Source organism: Ostrea edulis, chromosome 5 (genome assembly GCF_947568905.1).
Source record: "Ostrea edulis chromosome 5, xbOstEdul1.1, whole genome shotgun sequence".
In the NCBI taxonomy this organism is placed as follows: domain Eukaryota; kingdom Metazoa; phylum Mollusca; class Bivalvia; order Ostreida; family Ostreidae; genus Ostrea; species Ostrea edulis.
In genome coordinates this window covers 50046607-50060886 of record NC_079168.1, presented here as the reverse complement: position 1 = coordinate 50060886, position 14280 = coordinate 50046607, and the positions used below count along the sequence as shown (strand labels likewise).

The 14280-nt window shown below is 36.7% G+C and overlaps 1 protein-coding gene across 1 annotated transcript in view; it reads right to left on the bottom strand.

Moving 5' to 3' along the window:
* Nucleotides 1-5797, bottom strand: part of LOC125649118 (protein flp-like) — a 27982-nt gene extending 22185 nt beyond the window's left edge. The window contains exon 1 of the mRNA XM_048876353.2: nucleotides 5484-5797. Within this exon, the coding sequence (XP_048732310.2) occupies nucleotides 5484-5616 (133 nt within the window). The 5' untranslated portion in view covers nucleotides 5617-5797. The remainder of the gene's footprint in view (nucleotides 1-5483) is intronic.
* Nucleotides 5798-14280: the final 8483 nt, after the last annotated feature.

The window sequence follows — 14280 nt, the reverse complement described above, 5'->3', positions numbered from 1 at the left end:
CCTGCATATGGTGTTTATATCTCTGAATTTTATTCTGTCAATTGATTCGATACGCAAGAGGTTGTTCTGCTTATGGTCAGTTTTTAAATCGAGGCAGGCTACTGACAAACAATTGATTTGATGGTGCAGGGGTTTCAACAGTCTTGTTTAAAGTGAGCATTTCGCAAATTCTATGGTCGTTATAACGATCTAGTTTGCCAATACAACCTATCACTGGGTCAAATACTGTCTGTAAAGGATGTAAGCCTCAAATTGTCCATTCTGTGAGAGAAAGAACTGATTGAAGCCCGTAGGACCGAGATCAGTTCTTTCTCTCACAGAATGGACAGTTTGAGGCTTATATCCTACTTAAAACATTACATCTTTTGTTCTAAGAATGGACAGGCTCAGGTAAACTCAATGACAATGATAATTATGAATAAAGCTATTTTTGAATAGTCTGACAATATAACCAGTCTTGAGTGGAGGTCTGTTTCTTTCGTTCACTTACTGGACAGTGTCAGGTAAGTAATCTTGTTCTGCAGATTTTATATTCACTATGTAGTACTGAACCATATAAACATGTCGTCCTCTGATCGGGAGAGCATTTTCATTGCACAATCAAAATTTAAGGATTTTAATGAAAGCATTGCGAATATTATCTTAATGAGTGTTATATTCTGTATATGAAAGTGAGAAAGTTATGGAGCCAAATTTGATCTGGAAAGCATTGTGTTTTCGAATATCTGGATGAGGAAATAGTTAACGCCAGCCAAAAAAACCAAAAAACAACAACAACAAACAAACAAACAATAAGCCCATCTCGTGAAATGAAATGAAATGATTCAGGAAAGCGGGGGAAACATTCAGAATTAGGATATGCTAATAAAGAAAATTATTTTTAAAAAAGTGTTGTGAAGAAGTTTCGGAATGTGCCTCTGGATCTAGCGAAATTTAAACACAACATGGAAATATGTCTTTGAAATTCAAGTTTTGATGCGATATATCAGTGGCAAATGGAATTCAAATAAATTGTGAATCTTAAAGTTGGAATTCTACTAAGGGGAAATATCGTATTTTTCCGATATCTGTGTTGATTCTTACTTGTAGGGAATTTAAAATTAAATTTGTATCTCTTTGACAAATGTATTGTATTTCTCTTATTTCAGCCTACCTGTAGACGTCTAATAAGTTCTTGGGTTTACCTGGCACTGTCCAATAAGTTGACAATTACTGTCCATTATTTTTAAGAACGGACAGTATCTGTCCTTTCATAAAAATAAAGAACAGCAATTGTCAAGTTATTGGACACCTACAGGTAACAAAGTGGACTTTCTTCTATATAAAAGCCTAAAAAGACAAAGTGATTGCGTAACAAAAATGTTTTAAGACGTGTTTCATACCGATTGTTATACCCTTTTGGCAAACTGATTTTGGCTACGGATAACTCCGTTTACCTGATCAAGATATAGGGCTCACGGCGGGTGTGACCGGTCGACAGAGGATGCTTACTCCTCCTACGCACCTGATCCCACGTCTGGTGTGTCTAGGGGTCGCGTATTTGCCCAACTCTCTATTTTGTATTGCTTATAGGAGTTTTGAGATTGATCACTGTTCGTCATTTTCACCTTTCTTATAATATGCCCCAAAATTAATTTCTTTCCTTTTATATATGTAAAAACACGTAGCTGTGGGAAATGTTATACTTTGGGCATACATGGAATGTAGAAATACATACGAAATGTCACATAGATCTATTATCAGTAGTGTATTTAAAGTTACAGATATTACTTTAAAAAGGGTAGTGAAAAAGCAGAGGAAATGCGAGTTAAATAGTTTTATTGAACAAGCGTATTTCGTTTTCTATGTCCAATACATCAACTGAATTTTTCTTCCCTGAAAAAACCATGTTTATGTTCTCAATGGCTACAAAAATAATATTTTAAACTGCAGGGCAACTTTCAAACCTTTGTGTACGTAGCGGAGCTATGCATGGTGGTCGTTAGCTTTTCATTCGGTATATTCGAGATTTTATGTAAATTGGGTATTTAGTGCTTTCATTAAAATGGCATATCTTGTCAACAGTTGATGCTGCTGAGGAAAGAAAAAAAAGTCGTGTAATGTCTGCACGAAGAACATTATTAAAGTATGAGGAAGTAAATAGCGTATATTTGATGTGAAATTTTAATTGATATGTCCGAAATCTTCCACACTCATCAGGGGCGGATCCAGGAATTGCGGTTACGGGGGGCGCCACTTTATGAGGCAAGGGGTCTGGGGGCCGCCTTGAGGCCCCCAGTGGGTCCAGGGCAAAACCGGGGGGGGGGGGGGGCATCCTATTTAGTCATTTGTACTATTTTTAATAAGGTGAAATTAATAAAATGACGCAAATTTTAAGGGGTTTTAGAACAATTAAGTTCTCCCAATAAAGTAATTCAAGAAATCAAAAGATTTTGCCATTTATTTCTCCAGGAGTGGAAGATATTATTGCTTCTTTTATAGTTTAGTACATTTTTCTGAACAAGACATCACGATTTACCTTAAATTTGAAAATTTTAGGGGGCGGGGGCGCCGGCTGCGCCCCCCCCCCCCCTTATATCCGCCACTGCTAATCTGAATTTCGCTGCTGGCATAGGCGAGAAACCACCCAGTGACCTGGACCGGTAAATGTCCAGTAAAAATAAGCAGGTGAAAACGAGAGAACGATGACGTGTATCTCAGTTATTTTAAGAACCCGTAGCTTAAAATATGGCATGACTACGTAGTTAAAACATTAATCTATGCAGGGAGACCGGCAAGTTACGTATACCGCACCTAGTTTTTTAATCTGCAGGCATTTGAAGCGAGTGGGTAGTTATTTAATCTGGATCAGAGTTAGATCCCTTTCTATATTTATGGTATTACAGAGTTCGGTGCAAGGTGAAGATAACGAACAGTGATCAATCTCATAACTCCTACAAGCAATACAAAATAGATAGTTGGGCAAACACGGACCCCTGGACACACCAGAGGTGGAATCAGGTGCCTAGGAGGAGTAAGCATCCCCTGTTGACCGGTCACACCCGCCGTGAGCCCTATATCCTGATCAGGTAAACGGAGTTATCCGCAGTCAAAATCAGTGTGCCAAGAACGGCTTAACAATCGGTATGAAACACGTCAGACAGCATTTGACCCAATGCAAGGTTGTATTGACGAACTATATCGTTATAACGACCATAGAATTTGCGAAATGCTGACTTCAATCGAGACTGTTGAAATCCCTGTACCATCAACTTGTTGGTCAGTAGCTTACCTCGATTTAAAACCTGACTATACCCAGAACAAGCTCTTGCATATCGAAGCAGTTGAGATATATAAACACCATATGCAGGTGATAATGGAATATTGCTACACAAATATGGGAAGTTGACGATGGAGAAGCTGAAATCATCCCGTTTGTCATACAGTTGAGTTGTCAGTTTGCCGTTAATGTCTACTTTCAATAAAATATCTAAGTATGAAGCAGAAGTGGACGACTCTGTGGTGTCCTTTATTTCGAGCTCACAGGGATATATCAAATCGACATAAGAATGAAAGCTATCATTGTTAATAGACAAAACGTCATCGATATATCTAAAAGTCGAATTGAAGGTCACAGCGAGAGATTTTTTCTTCTCACGTAGAAGTTTTTGAATAAATTCTGCTTCATATGAATATAAAAACAGGTCAGCTAAGAAAGGAGCACAATTCGTGCCCATGGGAATTCCAACAGACTGTTGGAAGACCTGATCACCAAAGACCACTAAGATATTGTCAATGAGGAACTCTAGCATATTTTTTATTTCAACTTCAGAGTACTTGTGCGTGGAATCAGAGTGGTGTTTAACAAAGTAAGTTTTTGAATGACTGATCACTAGATATGAATCTAATAAACGGGCTTAGCCCCTGTGGTGCCATCTATAAACCCCGTATATTTAGTAGGTTTTTTCCCCTTCTAAATATAAAAAATCTGAAAGCAAAATTTATCCGAAATAAAACAATCCAAACATTTATACAGATGATTCAAAAGACCAAAATAAAGTCGTTGCTGCTGAAGTTATCACATACGACATTTTTTCTGCACGACTTCCGAATGCAACAACAATTTATACTACCGAAGCAATTTAGCTTGCGTTTGAGTACAGTAAAATTTCTAATGACAAACATTTTACTGTATTCTCAGACTTCCTATCATGTCTACAGTCAATAAACAATAAGAATATTAATTAATCATCCATATATTCTGCACTGGTACTATCTTCTAACTGGTTAGAGCGTTTGCCCCGCATGCAGAAGGCAGGGATTCGAATCCCGGCCGCGACAGACCTAAGTCGTTAAAACAGGTAGTGACAGTTCCATCGACAAACGCTCGGCATAAGGTGTGAAAGTCACGGGTTCTCAGAGATGACCTTAAGACGGATATCCCGTGTCACAGTAGTGTGGCACGCTAAAGAACCTTCACGGCCGTAAGCGCTGAGCAAAGGCCTAAATTTGAAGCCCTTCACCGGTCTTGGTGACGTCTCCATATGGGTGAAAATTCTCGAGAGAGACGTAAAACAAGACACAATCAATCAATCTTATAACTAAACAAAGTAAAATAGTTGAGTTCTGCTGGATCCTAAGTCATATTGGTATCCATGGCAACACCAAAGCGGCAAAAATGCACTTCAATATGATATTGTACACTTTAAACTTCCCTACACTGATTTAAAGTATTTAATAAAATTCTATGTAAATTCTCTTTGGTATCTGTGACACAAGTAAACTTTATTCCATTCAAAACAAAGTAAACAAACCGTGTAACATCGTAATGAAATGCCAGGACGAAAATGAAATGCTAAGACGAAATGATTATTTCATGAAAACACAGTGGACATTCAAAATTGACCCATTTATAAATACCTACTAAACAGAGAACTTCAGCCTGAATGTATAACTTGTGACTGTCCATTAACTATACATCACGTGACATTCTTTTAGAATGCAGTGATTTTACGCCCATACGAAATAGACTTTTTAATCCTGGGCAACCAATGCAAGAACTTTTTACAAATATTGACTCTCATTTTATTATACATTATTTACAAGAATGCGATTTTAACAGAACAAATTGAATACTTTTATAATACAACTGTTTATATTCAAGAAATGATCTGTATTTCTAACTGTTTATATATTTATAACTTTTATGTCCGTTGGATGGGACGTTAAGGATCACACCAAGAATCACAACCGATCGTTTCCCTAGGTTCACTGGGGCCGCCAGGGAAACCCAAACACTAACAACCAAACATATTTTAATTAAATGGCTAAAATATTGCCAAAACGACGTGAAACCGTAATCAATCAATCTTCCCAGCTGACCATTACAATGACGATTGAGGCAAATTTAAAACGTCCTATTCTTATGCATTTATATTTTTCATCTTCTTTATCTGTGAGCATGACCCGGTTTGCTGACCTACATTTTGTGACCTTCCACTCACCTGGTATATGTTTACATTTTCTCACGGCTTCTACTGTACTGTCAATCAACTGAATCTCTTCCTCGGTAAATCTTTGACCACCTATCACTGTAGTTTGAATGCAAATTACAAAGAGCGTCCAGTATAATGACATTCTCAGTCTGCAGATGCAATTCACTATAGCTGAATGTTGTATAACGATCCTTAAAACTGACAGAAATATTTAAATCCAGACGCCTGCGCCTCGATGAGATAGTTTTGGTGCTGTTATTTTTCTATGCTAAGGTGCAGAACAACAACCTTATGAATATTTTACGATCTTTTATTTGGTTAAGGAATGTGTCATCTCTGATAACATACTTGAAGTGTGTCGTCCGTTGTTACTTGGCATTTATTTCTCAAGTGGGTATCAAATCCGAAATTCATCTCTCTCTTACCCCCGCTTTTATATTGTAACAGTCAGAGTATAAGTCATATAGAAAAGTAGGTTGGTTGGTTGTACTTTCTTTTACGTCCCGCTTGAGAATTTTTCACTCGTATGGAGACGTCACCATTGGCGGTGAAGGGTTGCAAAATTTAGGCTTATGCTCGGCGCTTATGGTCTTTGAGCAGGGAGAGATCGTTATTGTACCACATCTGCTGTAACACGGGGCCTCCGTTTTTGCGGTCTAATCCGAAGGACCGCGCCATTTAGTCGCCTCTTGTGATTTGATGTATTGTTTTGCGTCCCGCCGAGAATTTTTCACTCATATTGAGACGTCACCAGCTGCAAGTGAAATATCACTTTAGACCTATGCTTAGCGCTCAGGGCCGTAGCAGTTAGGGTTCTATATTGTGCAATTAACGCCTACTGCGACACGGGATCTCTGTTTTTTAAGGTTATATCCGAAAGACGTGCGAGTATCACTTATAAATGACTAGCGTTTGGCGAAGGAGCAATCGCTACCTATTTAACGTCTTAGGTTTGACGTGGCGATGGCATGATTGATCGATTGTATATTGTTTAACGTCCCTCTCAAGACGTTTTCACTCATATGAAGACGTTAGCTGCAATAATGTAGCCCTCTCCGATTTGGGGAGGGGAGGGGGGGGGGGGGGGGCTACAACTCTTTAGGATCTCCGTATTGGTGCAAATGCGGGAATGATTCGCTCTCGCAACATTTTCGATAATTCTTAACATTTGCTGACTTTCTTTAGGTAAATAAAATGATATTCTATGTTTCGTAGTCAATATATAAATTTACAACATGCAACTTACGATTTGTGAGGCTCTATTCTATCGTTTTCAGCCATTTCGATATATTCCAATTTCTTGATTCATATTTGTGCGCCATGTTTGATGTACTGAAGTTTCAACTTCCGATTGTCAAGTTATTTGCATATGCCATATAAGGTAGTATTTACATCAATGGACAAGTACGGAGGAGAAAGCTATTTCGTCGGTATTAAAAAGGTTTAGATTTAATATCAAGTTAAAAAACGAATAGCAGAGTTAAAATTCTTTCTGCAACCATATGATTTTCCTTTCTTTGTCGGAGTGGCTTGATTACTAAATTTTCGCGCAGATTGTCAATGTTTAGGTTTTTCAGTAGATCCACCTACGAGATCTCGCGATAACAAGCATGGCGGAGCAGACGGCGAATTTTGCATTCTGTACAAGATGTTTAATGAAAAACACCTTTATTAGACATGCCCAAGCACAAAGTTGTACTCCTTTTGGTGTAAACAACATTTGGGACTAATACACAGAGCTTATTAACGGTTATTTATAAAATTATTTTGAACCATTATGGAGATCCTATGGAATTGTAGTCCCATCCCGAAAACGTCAAAATTAAAAAAAATCGGATAGGGCTACATTATTGCAGCTAATGAAGACGTCACCACTGCCGGTGAAGGGCTGCAAAATTTAGGCATATGCTCGGCGCTTACGGCCTTTGAGCTGGGAGGGATCTTTATCGTACCACACCTGCTGTGACACGGAGCCTCGGTTTTTGCGGTCTCATCCGAAGGACCGCCCCATTTAGTCGCCTCATACGACAACCAAGGGGCACTAAGACCTATTCTAACCCAGATACCCACGGGAAGCGATGACATGAAAAAATAAATCTCCAGAATACATGCTATACACTAAATTAACGTCAAACATACCCCATCTTCATAAGTCAAGGTTTATTGATTCGTTACCTCGCAACGAATCAATAACCCTTGACTTGTGAAGATGAATTAATACATACCCATAAATGGTGAATGTATGAAATTCAAATTCAAATAATATAGATAATTTTTGTCTCATAATATTAAAGTACACGATTAAAGAACCACAATTTGTTAATGTGACTGATCATATTGTAATCAAATAAATCTTGTAAGTAAATTATCAATTTAGTCGTCATTTCCGGTCATTTTATACGGTAATAAGATCGCGGAAGATGTATATTCATTTTTACAATATACACTGTGGAAAGATTCCAACATAACTTTCCCCTTTCGAGCCCTCACTGCAAGAGCTCTCGTGACAGTCACGTTGCCCAGCAATTAGCAAGATGAATATTTTTGTATATCAAATTAAATGTTATAAGTAACAAGTAATAACAGACATTTGATGGATCAAATTAAACAAAATCATTCTGCATTTTGTTTGTTAGCGACGTCATACATGTAGTTACAACAAACACTTTGGCACGCGGTGCTACATGAGACCAGGCAAGGCGTGCAAGAGCTGAAGTTTTGCAATGGCAGAGAGACCCAAAAGACACAAGATTGCTACACGTAGCCATGTCCCCCACCGCTGCAAAAAAGTTGAAGCACGAAAGTCCCATAGCTCCTGTAAAATTTGTCGAATCAAAATGACGGCGCAATATGATCAACTGCATATGGTGACTAACAATCCTACAAAATTTGAACAAAATCCGTTGAGCGGTTTCGTAGTTGTGTCCACAAAGTGTTTCTATAGTGTAGCATGTACAAATTCAACAAAGTTCCATAACTCCTGCAAAATTTGTCCAGTCAAACTGACGACACAATATGATCAACTACATATGGTGACTAACAATCCTACAAAATTTGAACAAAATTCGTTGAGCGGTTTCGGAGAAGTTGTGTCCACAAAGTGTTTCTATAGTGTAACATGTACAAATTCAACAAAGTTCCATAATTCCTGTAAAATTTGTCGAATCAAAATGGTGGCACAATATGATCAACTACATATGGTGACTAACAATCCTATAAAATATGAACAAAATCCGTTGAGCGGTTTCTGAGGAGTTGCGTCCACAAAGTGAAGTCGGACGGACGGACGCACGGACACCAGTGTTTCTATGTCCCCTTCCGCGTTGCGGTGGGGGACAAAAACGAAGGGAACCACTATTTAGAGGTAATAAATGCAGCCAGGGACCAATCGATCCGCTCCCCTGTAAATCACGTACATGAACTTTCATCCACTCTGCGGACACCGGCAACGCAGAGATCCGAAATCTCGAGACCAGAACGAGAAATCTTAAGTTACAAAAAGTCCGACTAGTACACAGACGAAAGGATCGTAGAGCGCAACTGGCAGTGGAAATGGCGGTATAACTCTCCAGTGGTCGGCCTCCTCCGTAAGACCTACCTGCCGGTAGCATTACTGCAGGTAAAGCTAAACAAATCGTTGATTATTTTTTTTAAATTGGCGCACAACTGTGTTATATGCCACGGCGCAGGGCACCCGGTATGCAAACATGACACACGATTGACGAATCAATGCTACCCAGCACCACTATTACAACTAAAACACACTTCGATTGCCCCTCAAACTCAATTTTTTTTTTTTATATGCGCGTCAAAGACATGTCCCATGTTATGTATGGCGTCGTCCGTCTGCTTGTCTTGCAGGCAGGATACATACCAAACTCCAGGATTTTGCAACTTGGTATATATGATCATCATGATGGGGTGTAGCTAAAACGCGGAACGGAACGGAATTTAAGAATTAGAATCGATAAGGTAACACCAAAAATTGGGAAAATGATTCATTTTGATTAAAATCGACAATTTGGAAATTGTTTCCAAGCGATAAAACAACTTATCTTGAAAGTTTTCATCATAAATTGATGAGGCAGTGGGTCCAGAGCGATGTCCTAGTGGTGGTGGTGGGGGGGGGGGGGGGGGGGGGGCAAGCCCACGAAAGCACCTGAATTTTATAGATTTTATAGGGCTTGAAATATGTCTCCTAGTTAGTCATTTTTACTATTTTCTGTCATTTTTAATAAGGTGAAATTAATGAGATGACGCAAATTTTAAAGGTTCTTGGAACAAATGCAAGTTCTCCCAATAAAAGTAATTCTAAAATCAAAAGATTTTGTCATTTATTTCTTTGAGATTGAAATAAATCCTTGCTTCTTTTATCGTTTACATTATTCTAAACAGGAGACCACGATTTACCTTAAAATTTGAAAATTTTAGGAAGAGGGGGGGGGGGGGCTTAAATCCGCCGCTGATAACACCGTGTATGTGTTTGAACTATCAGAGAAATAGTGACCACAGCACACCAATCCTAAATAGGGAGGACTTCTGGCAGTTTCATTTCTAAACTAAATACTTATATATAGCTTAACATTTAGATTAATAATGAGATGACTTTTAATTCCATTCAAGCATAAATTCTGTGTTAGCCTTTTAGCTATTTCATATATTATGAAATAAATCTGTTAATTCTTCTTACTATGGGTCGTAAACTTCACCCTAGTTTACATCGATTCTGTTTCAATCTTTCTTTCTCGTTGTATCTCTTCAGTTTCAACACTAATCCGCAGAATATCGGTAAATGTACGAACTTTCACATAGATTCATTCCAAATGAGGCAAACATTTTTTCCACACCGGACTCGTTCGTTTTGAAATTTGATGCGATGCATAAATTTATATTGTACCAGTTATCTTAAACGTTTCTAGTTCGATTAAAAGCACGTTTGATTTAAAAGGGCTATGTTTGGGGGAAATTGTTTAAAAAATTACCGAATTTTATCATAACACTGTTGATTTTTTTTGGGGGGGGGTGGGTGTTACCTTTTATAGATTGGACAGGCTCATAAAATATATTCTTAAGGTAGCAGCCAGAATAAAGTAATATATTTTGAAAGTGGTTCAATTATAATTCAAGTCGTCTTCAGTATGTTTATCTTATTTTTGTCCCCCACCGCAACGCAGAAGGGACATAGAAATACTGGTGTCCGTGCGTCTGTCCGTCCGTCCCACTTCACTTTGTGGACGCTTGCAACTCCTCAGAAACCGCTCAACGGATTTTCTTCATATTTTGTAGGATTGTTAGTCACCATGTGTAGTTCATCATATATTACGCTGCCGTGTTGATTCGACAACTTTTACAGGAGTTATGGGACTTTGTTGAATTTATACACGCTACACTATAGAAACACATTGTGGAAGCAACTCCTCCGAAACCGCTTAATGGATTTTGTTCAAATTTTATAGGATTGTATGTCACCATATGTAGTTGATCATATTGCGCCGTCATTTTGATTCGACAAATTTTACAGGAGTTAGGGCCTTTTGTGCTTCAACTTTTTTTGCGGCGGTGGGGGACATTGCTACGTGTAGCAATCTTGTTCTTCTTCATTTGTGATGAAACAACATACTGTCACAATCTGGGGGGGGGGGGGGGGTGACAAAGCTGGGGAAAAGGATGGTACCAACAGGCACTTGCTTAATATTTTTATTAAAACCTATTATGCAATTTATTAAGCAAGCGCCCGTTGGTACATTCATCCACAAAATCCACCATTTTAAATACATAATAGTGCATTAGTATGGGGTATTAATATAAAATGGTGGATTCTGAGGATGACTTCCTGTTTTCTCTGTAATTTCTGCTTCCCTTATTCTTTTTTTTTTTTTTTTTTATAATTTTTTTATTTACAAAATTTTCACTTCATACATACACTGTTGCATACATGTGGGAGATAGGTTACATGGATATTTTCACATCATATTAAATTCATTTTAAAATACGAACTCAATAATATTAACTCTAATACTGTCTACATTTCATATTTACCTTATTCTTTTATGTAAGTATATGCATGATGTAAAAATCTTTTTCAGGAGAGAGAGAGAGAGAGAGAGAGAGAGAGAGAGAGAGAGAGAGAGATAAAGAGAGAGAGAGATAAAGAAAGAGAGAGAGAGGTACAAAAGGTATTATTTTCTTGGTAACAAATTTTGATAAGTATAATAGATCTAGATATAATATATCTATTGATCAAACACAAAAAAGAAGCACAAACCTATTTGATGAAAAAGTACAAATAGACCTAATTACTAACATAGATTTTCACATATTCTCTGCCAGTGAGTTTCATATTCATCATATTTACAGTTTCGTAGCAGCAAGTACTTCTCAACCACAATTCTGTCCGTAACTATTTTTCTAATCGCAGATATATGTACTTGTGGACTCTTTTGATATTTACAAGAAAAAATATATTGTTTTACTATAAGCAAAATCAAGTTTTGAACTTTATACATATGTCTATTACAGTATTTACCAAATAGTACAGTGAGCTTGTCAAAATTTACAGGGATATGAAACTGTTCTAAAATCCATTGTTCAACATCACACCATAGCTCCTTTATTTGTATGCAATAAAAAAAAAGATGTTCTAATGTTTCGATATGAACACCACAAAAGCTGCACATTGGAGAGTCTTTAATTTTCAATTGGAATAAATACTTGTTAGTAGGGAGTATTCTATGGAGTATCTGAAATTGCAGCCAATGTAATTTTGACTCTTGTGTAGCTTTGAAGGGAAGTTCAAAAATCTTATTCCAATTACTTTCAACAAAATTGTACTCATTTTCTTTCCATTTTTTTTACAGAAGTAATTGTCTCTCTTTTTGTGTGCAAAAGAATATTGTATATATCTTTACATCCTTTACTGTTTTTATAGAAGAGCATGATAGACTTTGGGAGGGTTGGTCCTATTAATTTTTTTCCAAAGTGATTAGGAAACTCGGCTAATACTGCTTTTTTAAGTCCAGCATATTCAACAAAGTTAGTTTTTATGTTTAACTTAAGCATATCTTGTAATCTTAAGAAATTTCCGTCACTATCAAGAAGATCTTTGATGAAAACAAATCCTGCATTGTAATAATGTTTCAGGAAGATGGATGCATTATCTATCTTTACTTTGGGATTAAACCATATGTGTTCATTTAGAATATAAGGGTCAATCTGACTGTTGATATTGATTATTTTTACCCAGCTTAAGAAAATATCTTTCCAAAACACATTATTTATTCTTTTTGATATATTTGAAATAAAGTCAGACCCTTTTTGCAGTAACTCTGATACTTTCATTTGAAGAGTGGACTCTAGAAGTTTTATCCATTTAGAGTCAGCATGAAATAATCTTCTAATCCATGATGATTTTAAGGCCACTGTGAACTCAGTATAATCAGTCATTTTTAAACCTCCAAATCTATAGTCTTGGACAACCGTGTTTTTCTTAATTTTATGTGTACTACCTCCCCAAAGAAATTTATACAGCTCAATCTCAATTTTTTAAAAGTATTCCTGCCCAGGGTTGGGTAGGGTTAGTATTAAGTGGTTAAGTTTAGGGATAAGTAATGATTTAATAATTGATAATCTGCCAAGTGGTGTTAGTTTCCTTCTTTTCCACTGATCTATTAATTTTTGAATGGTCGATAGCTTTGGAATGTAGTTATTATCAATCATTTCCCAGAGGTTAACAGAGAATTTAATTCCTAGCATTTCAAAGCTTGTATTGTTCCAGTTTAATTTTCATCTAGAGTGGTGAAATACATCTTTTGAAATTTTTTTGCTCCCTATCCACACCATGTTTGTTTTTGAAAAGTTTATTTTTAATCCAGAAATGTTTGCAAAAAAATCTAGCTCCCTTAAGATACCATCCATGGATTCCGGTGACCCATCTGAAATTATAGAGGTGTCGTCAGCATATTGGGATAGTTTATATTCTTCACCTTCAATTACAATACCTTTAATATCTTTATTATTTCTTATTAAGATTCCCAATATTTCTGCGCATAATATAAAGAGATATGGAGATATTGGGTCCCCTTGTCTACAGCCTCTTTTGGGATAAAGAAACTCCGACATTATGCCATTTTGTGTAACATATGATTTGATACCATTGTAGAAAGTTGCTACCCATCTTTTGATTGAAGGTCCAAAATTAAATATATCTAGTGTTTGATTTAAAAAATCCCACGATATTGTATCAAATGCTTTTTCAAAATCAATTAGCATCAATAAACCAGGAATATTTTTTGTTTCTGTGTATTGTAGAATATCATATATCAGTCGGATATTTTCACCTATAAATCTGCCTTTTATAAATCCAGTTTGATCATTGTTGATAATTTTGTCTAGAATTTTTTTTATTCGTTCAGCAATACAACCTGACGCTATTTTGTATATGACATTTAATAAACTAATCGGGCGACAGTTTTTTAAATATTGTTTTGGCTTATTTGCCTTTGGAATGCATGTTATTACACTCAGTTTGTTTGGTTCTGAAAATTGTTGATCTTCATATGACGTATTAATTGCTCTTGTTAAAAACGTTCCAATGTCTTTCCAAAAGAATTTAAAGAACTCACAAGAAAAACCGTCTGGTCCTGGACTTTTGTCATTTTTCATTTGTTTTAAAAAAGAGAGAACCTCTGAGTTTGTTACTAGGCCTTCTAAGCTGTTTGATTCTTCTTCGCTAAGTTTTGGAAATTCATATAAGTTTAATCTTTCATATATATTTTCTGACTCGACAGTATTTCTCTTTTTATATAAG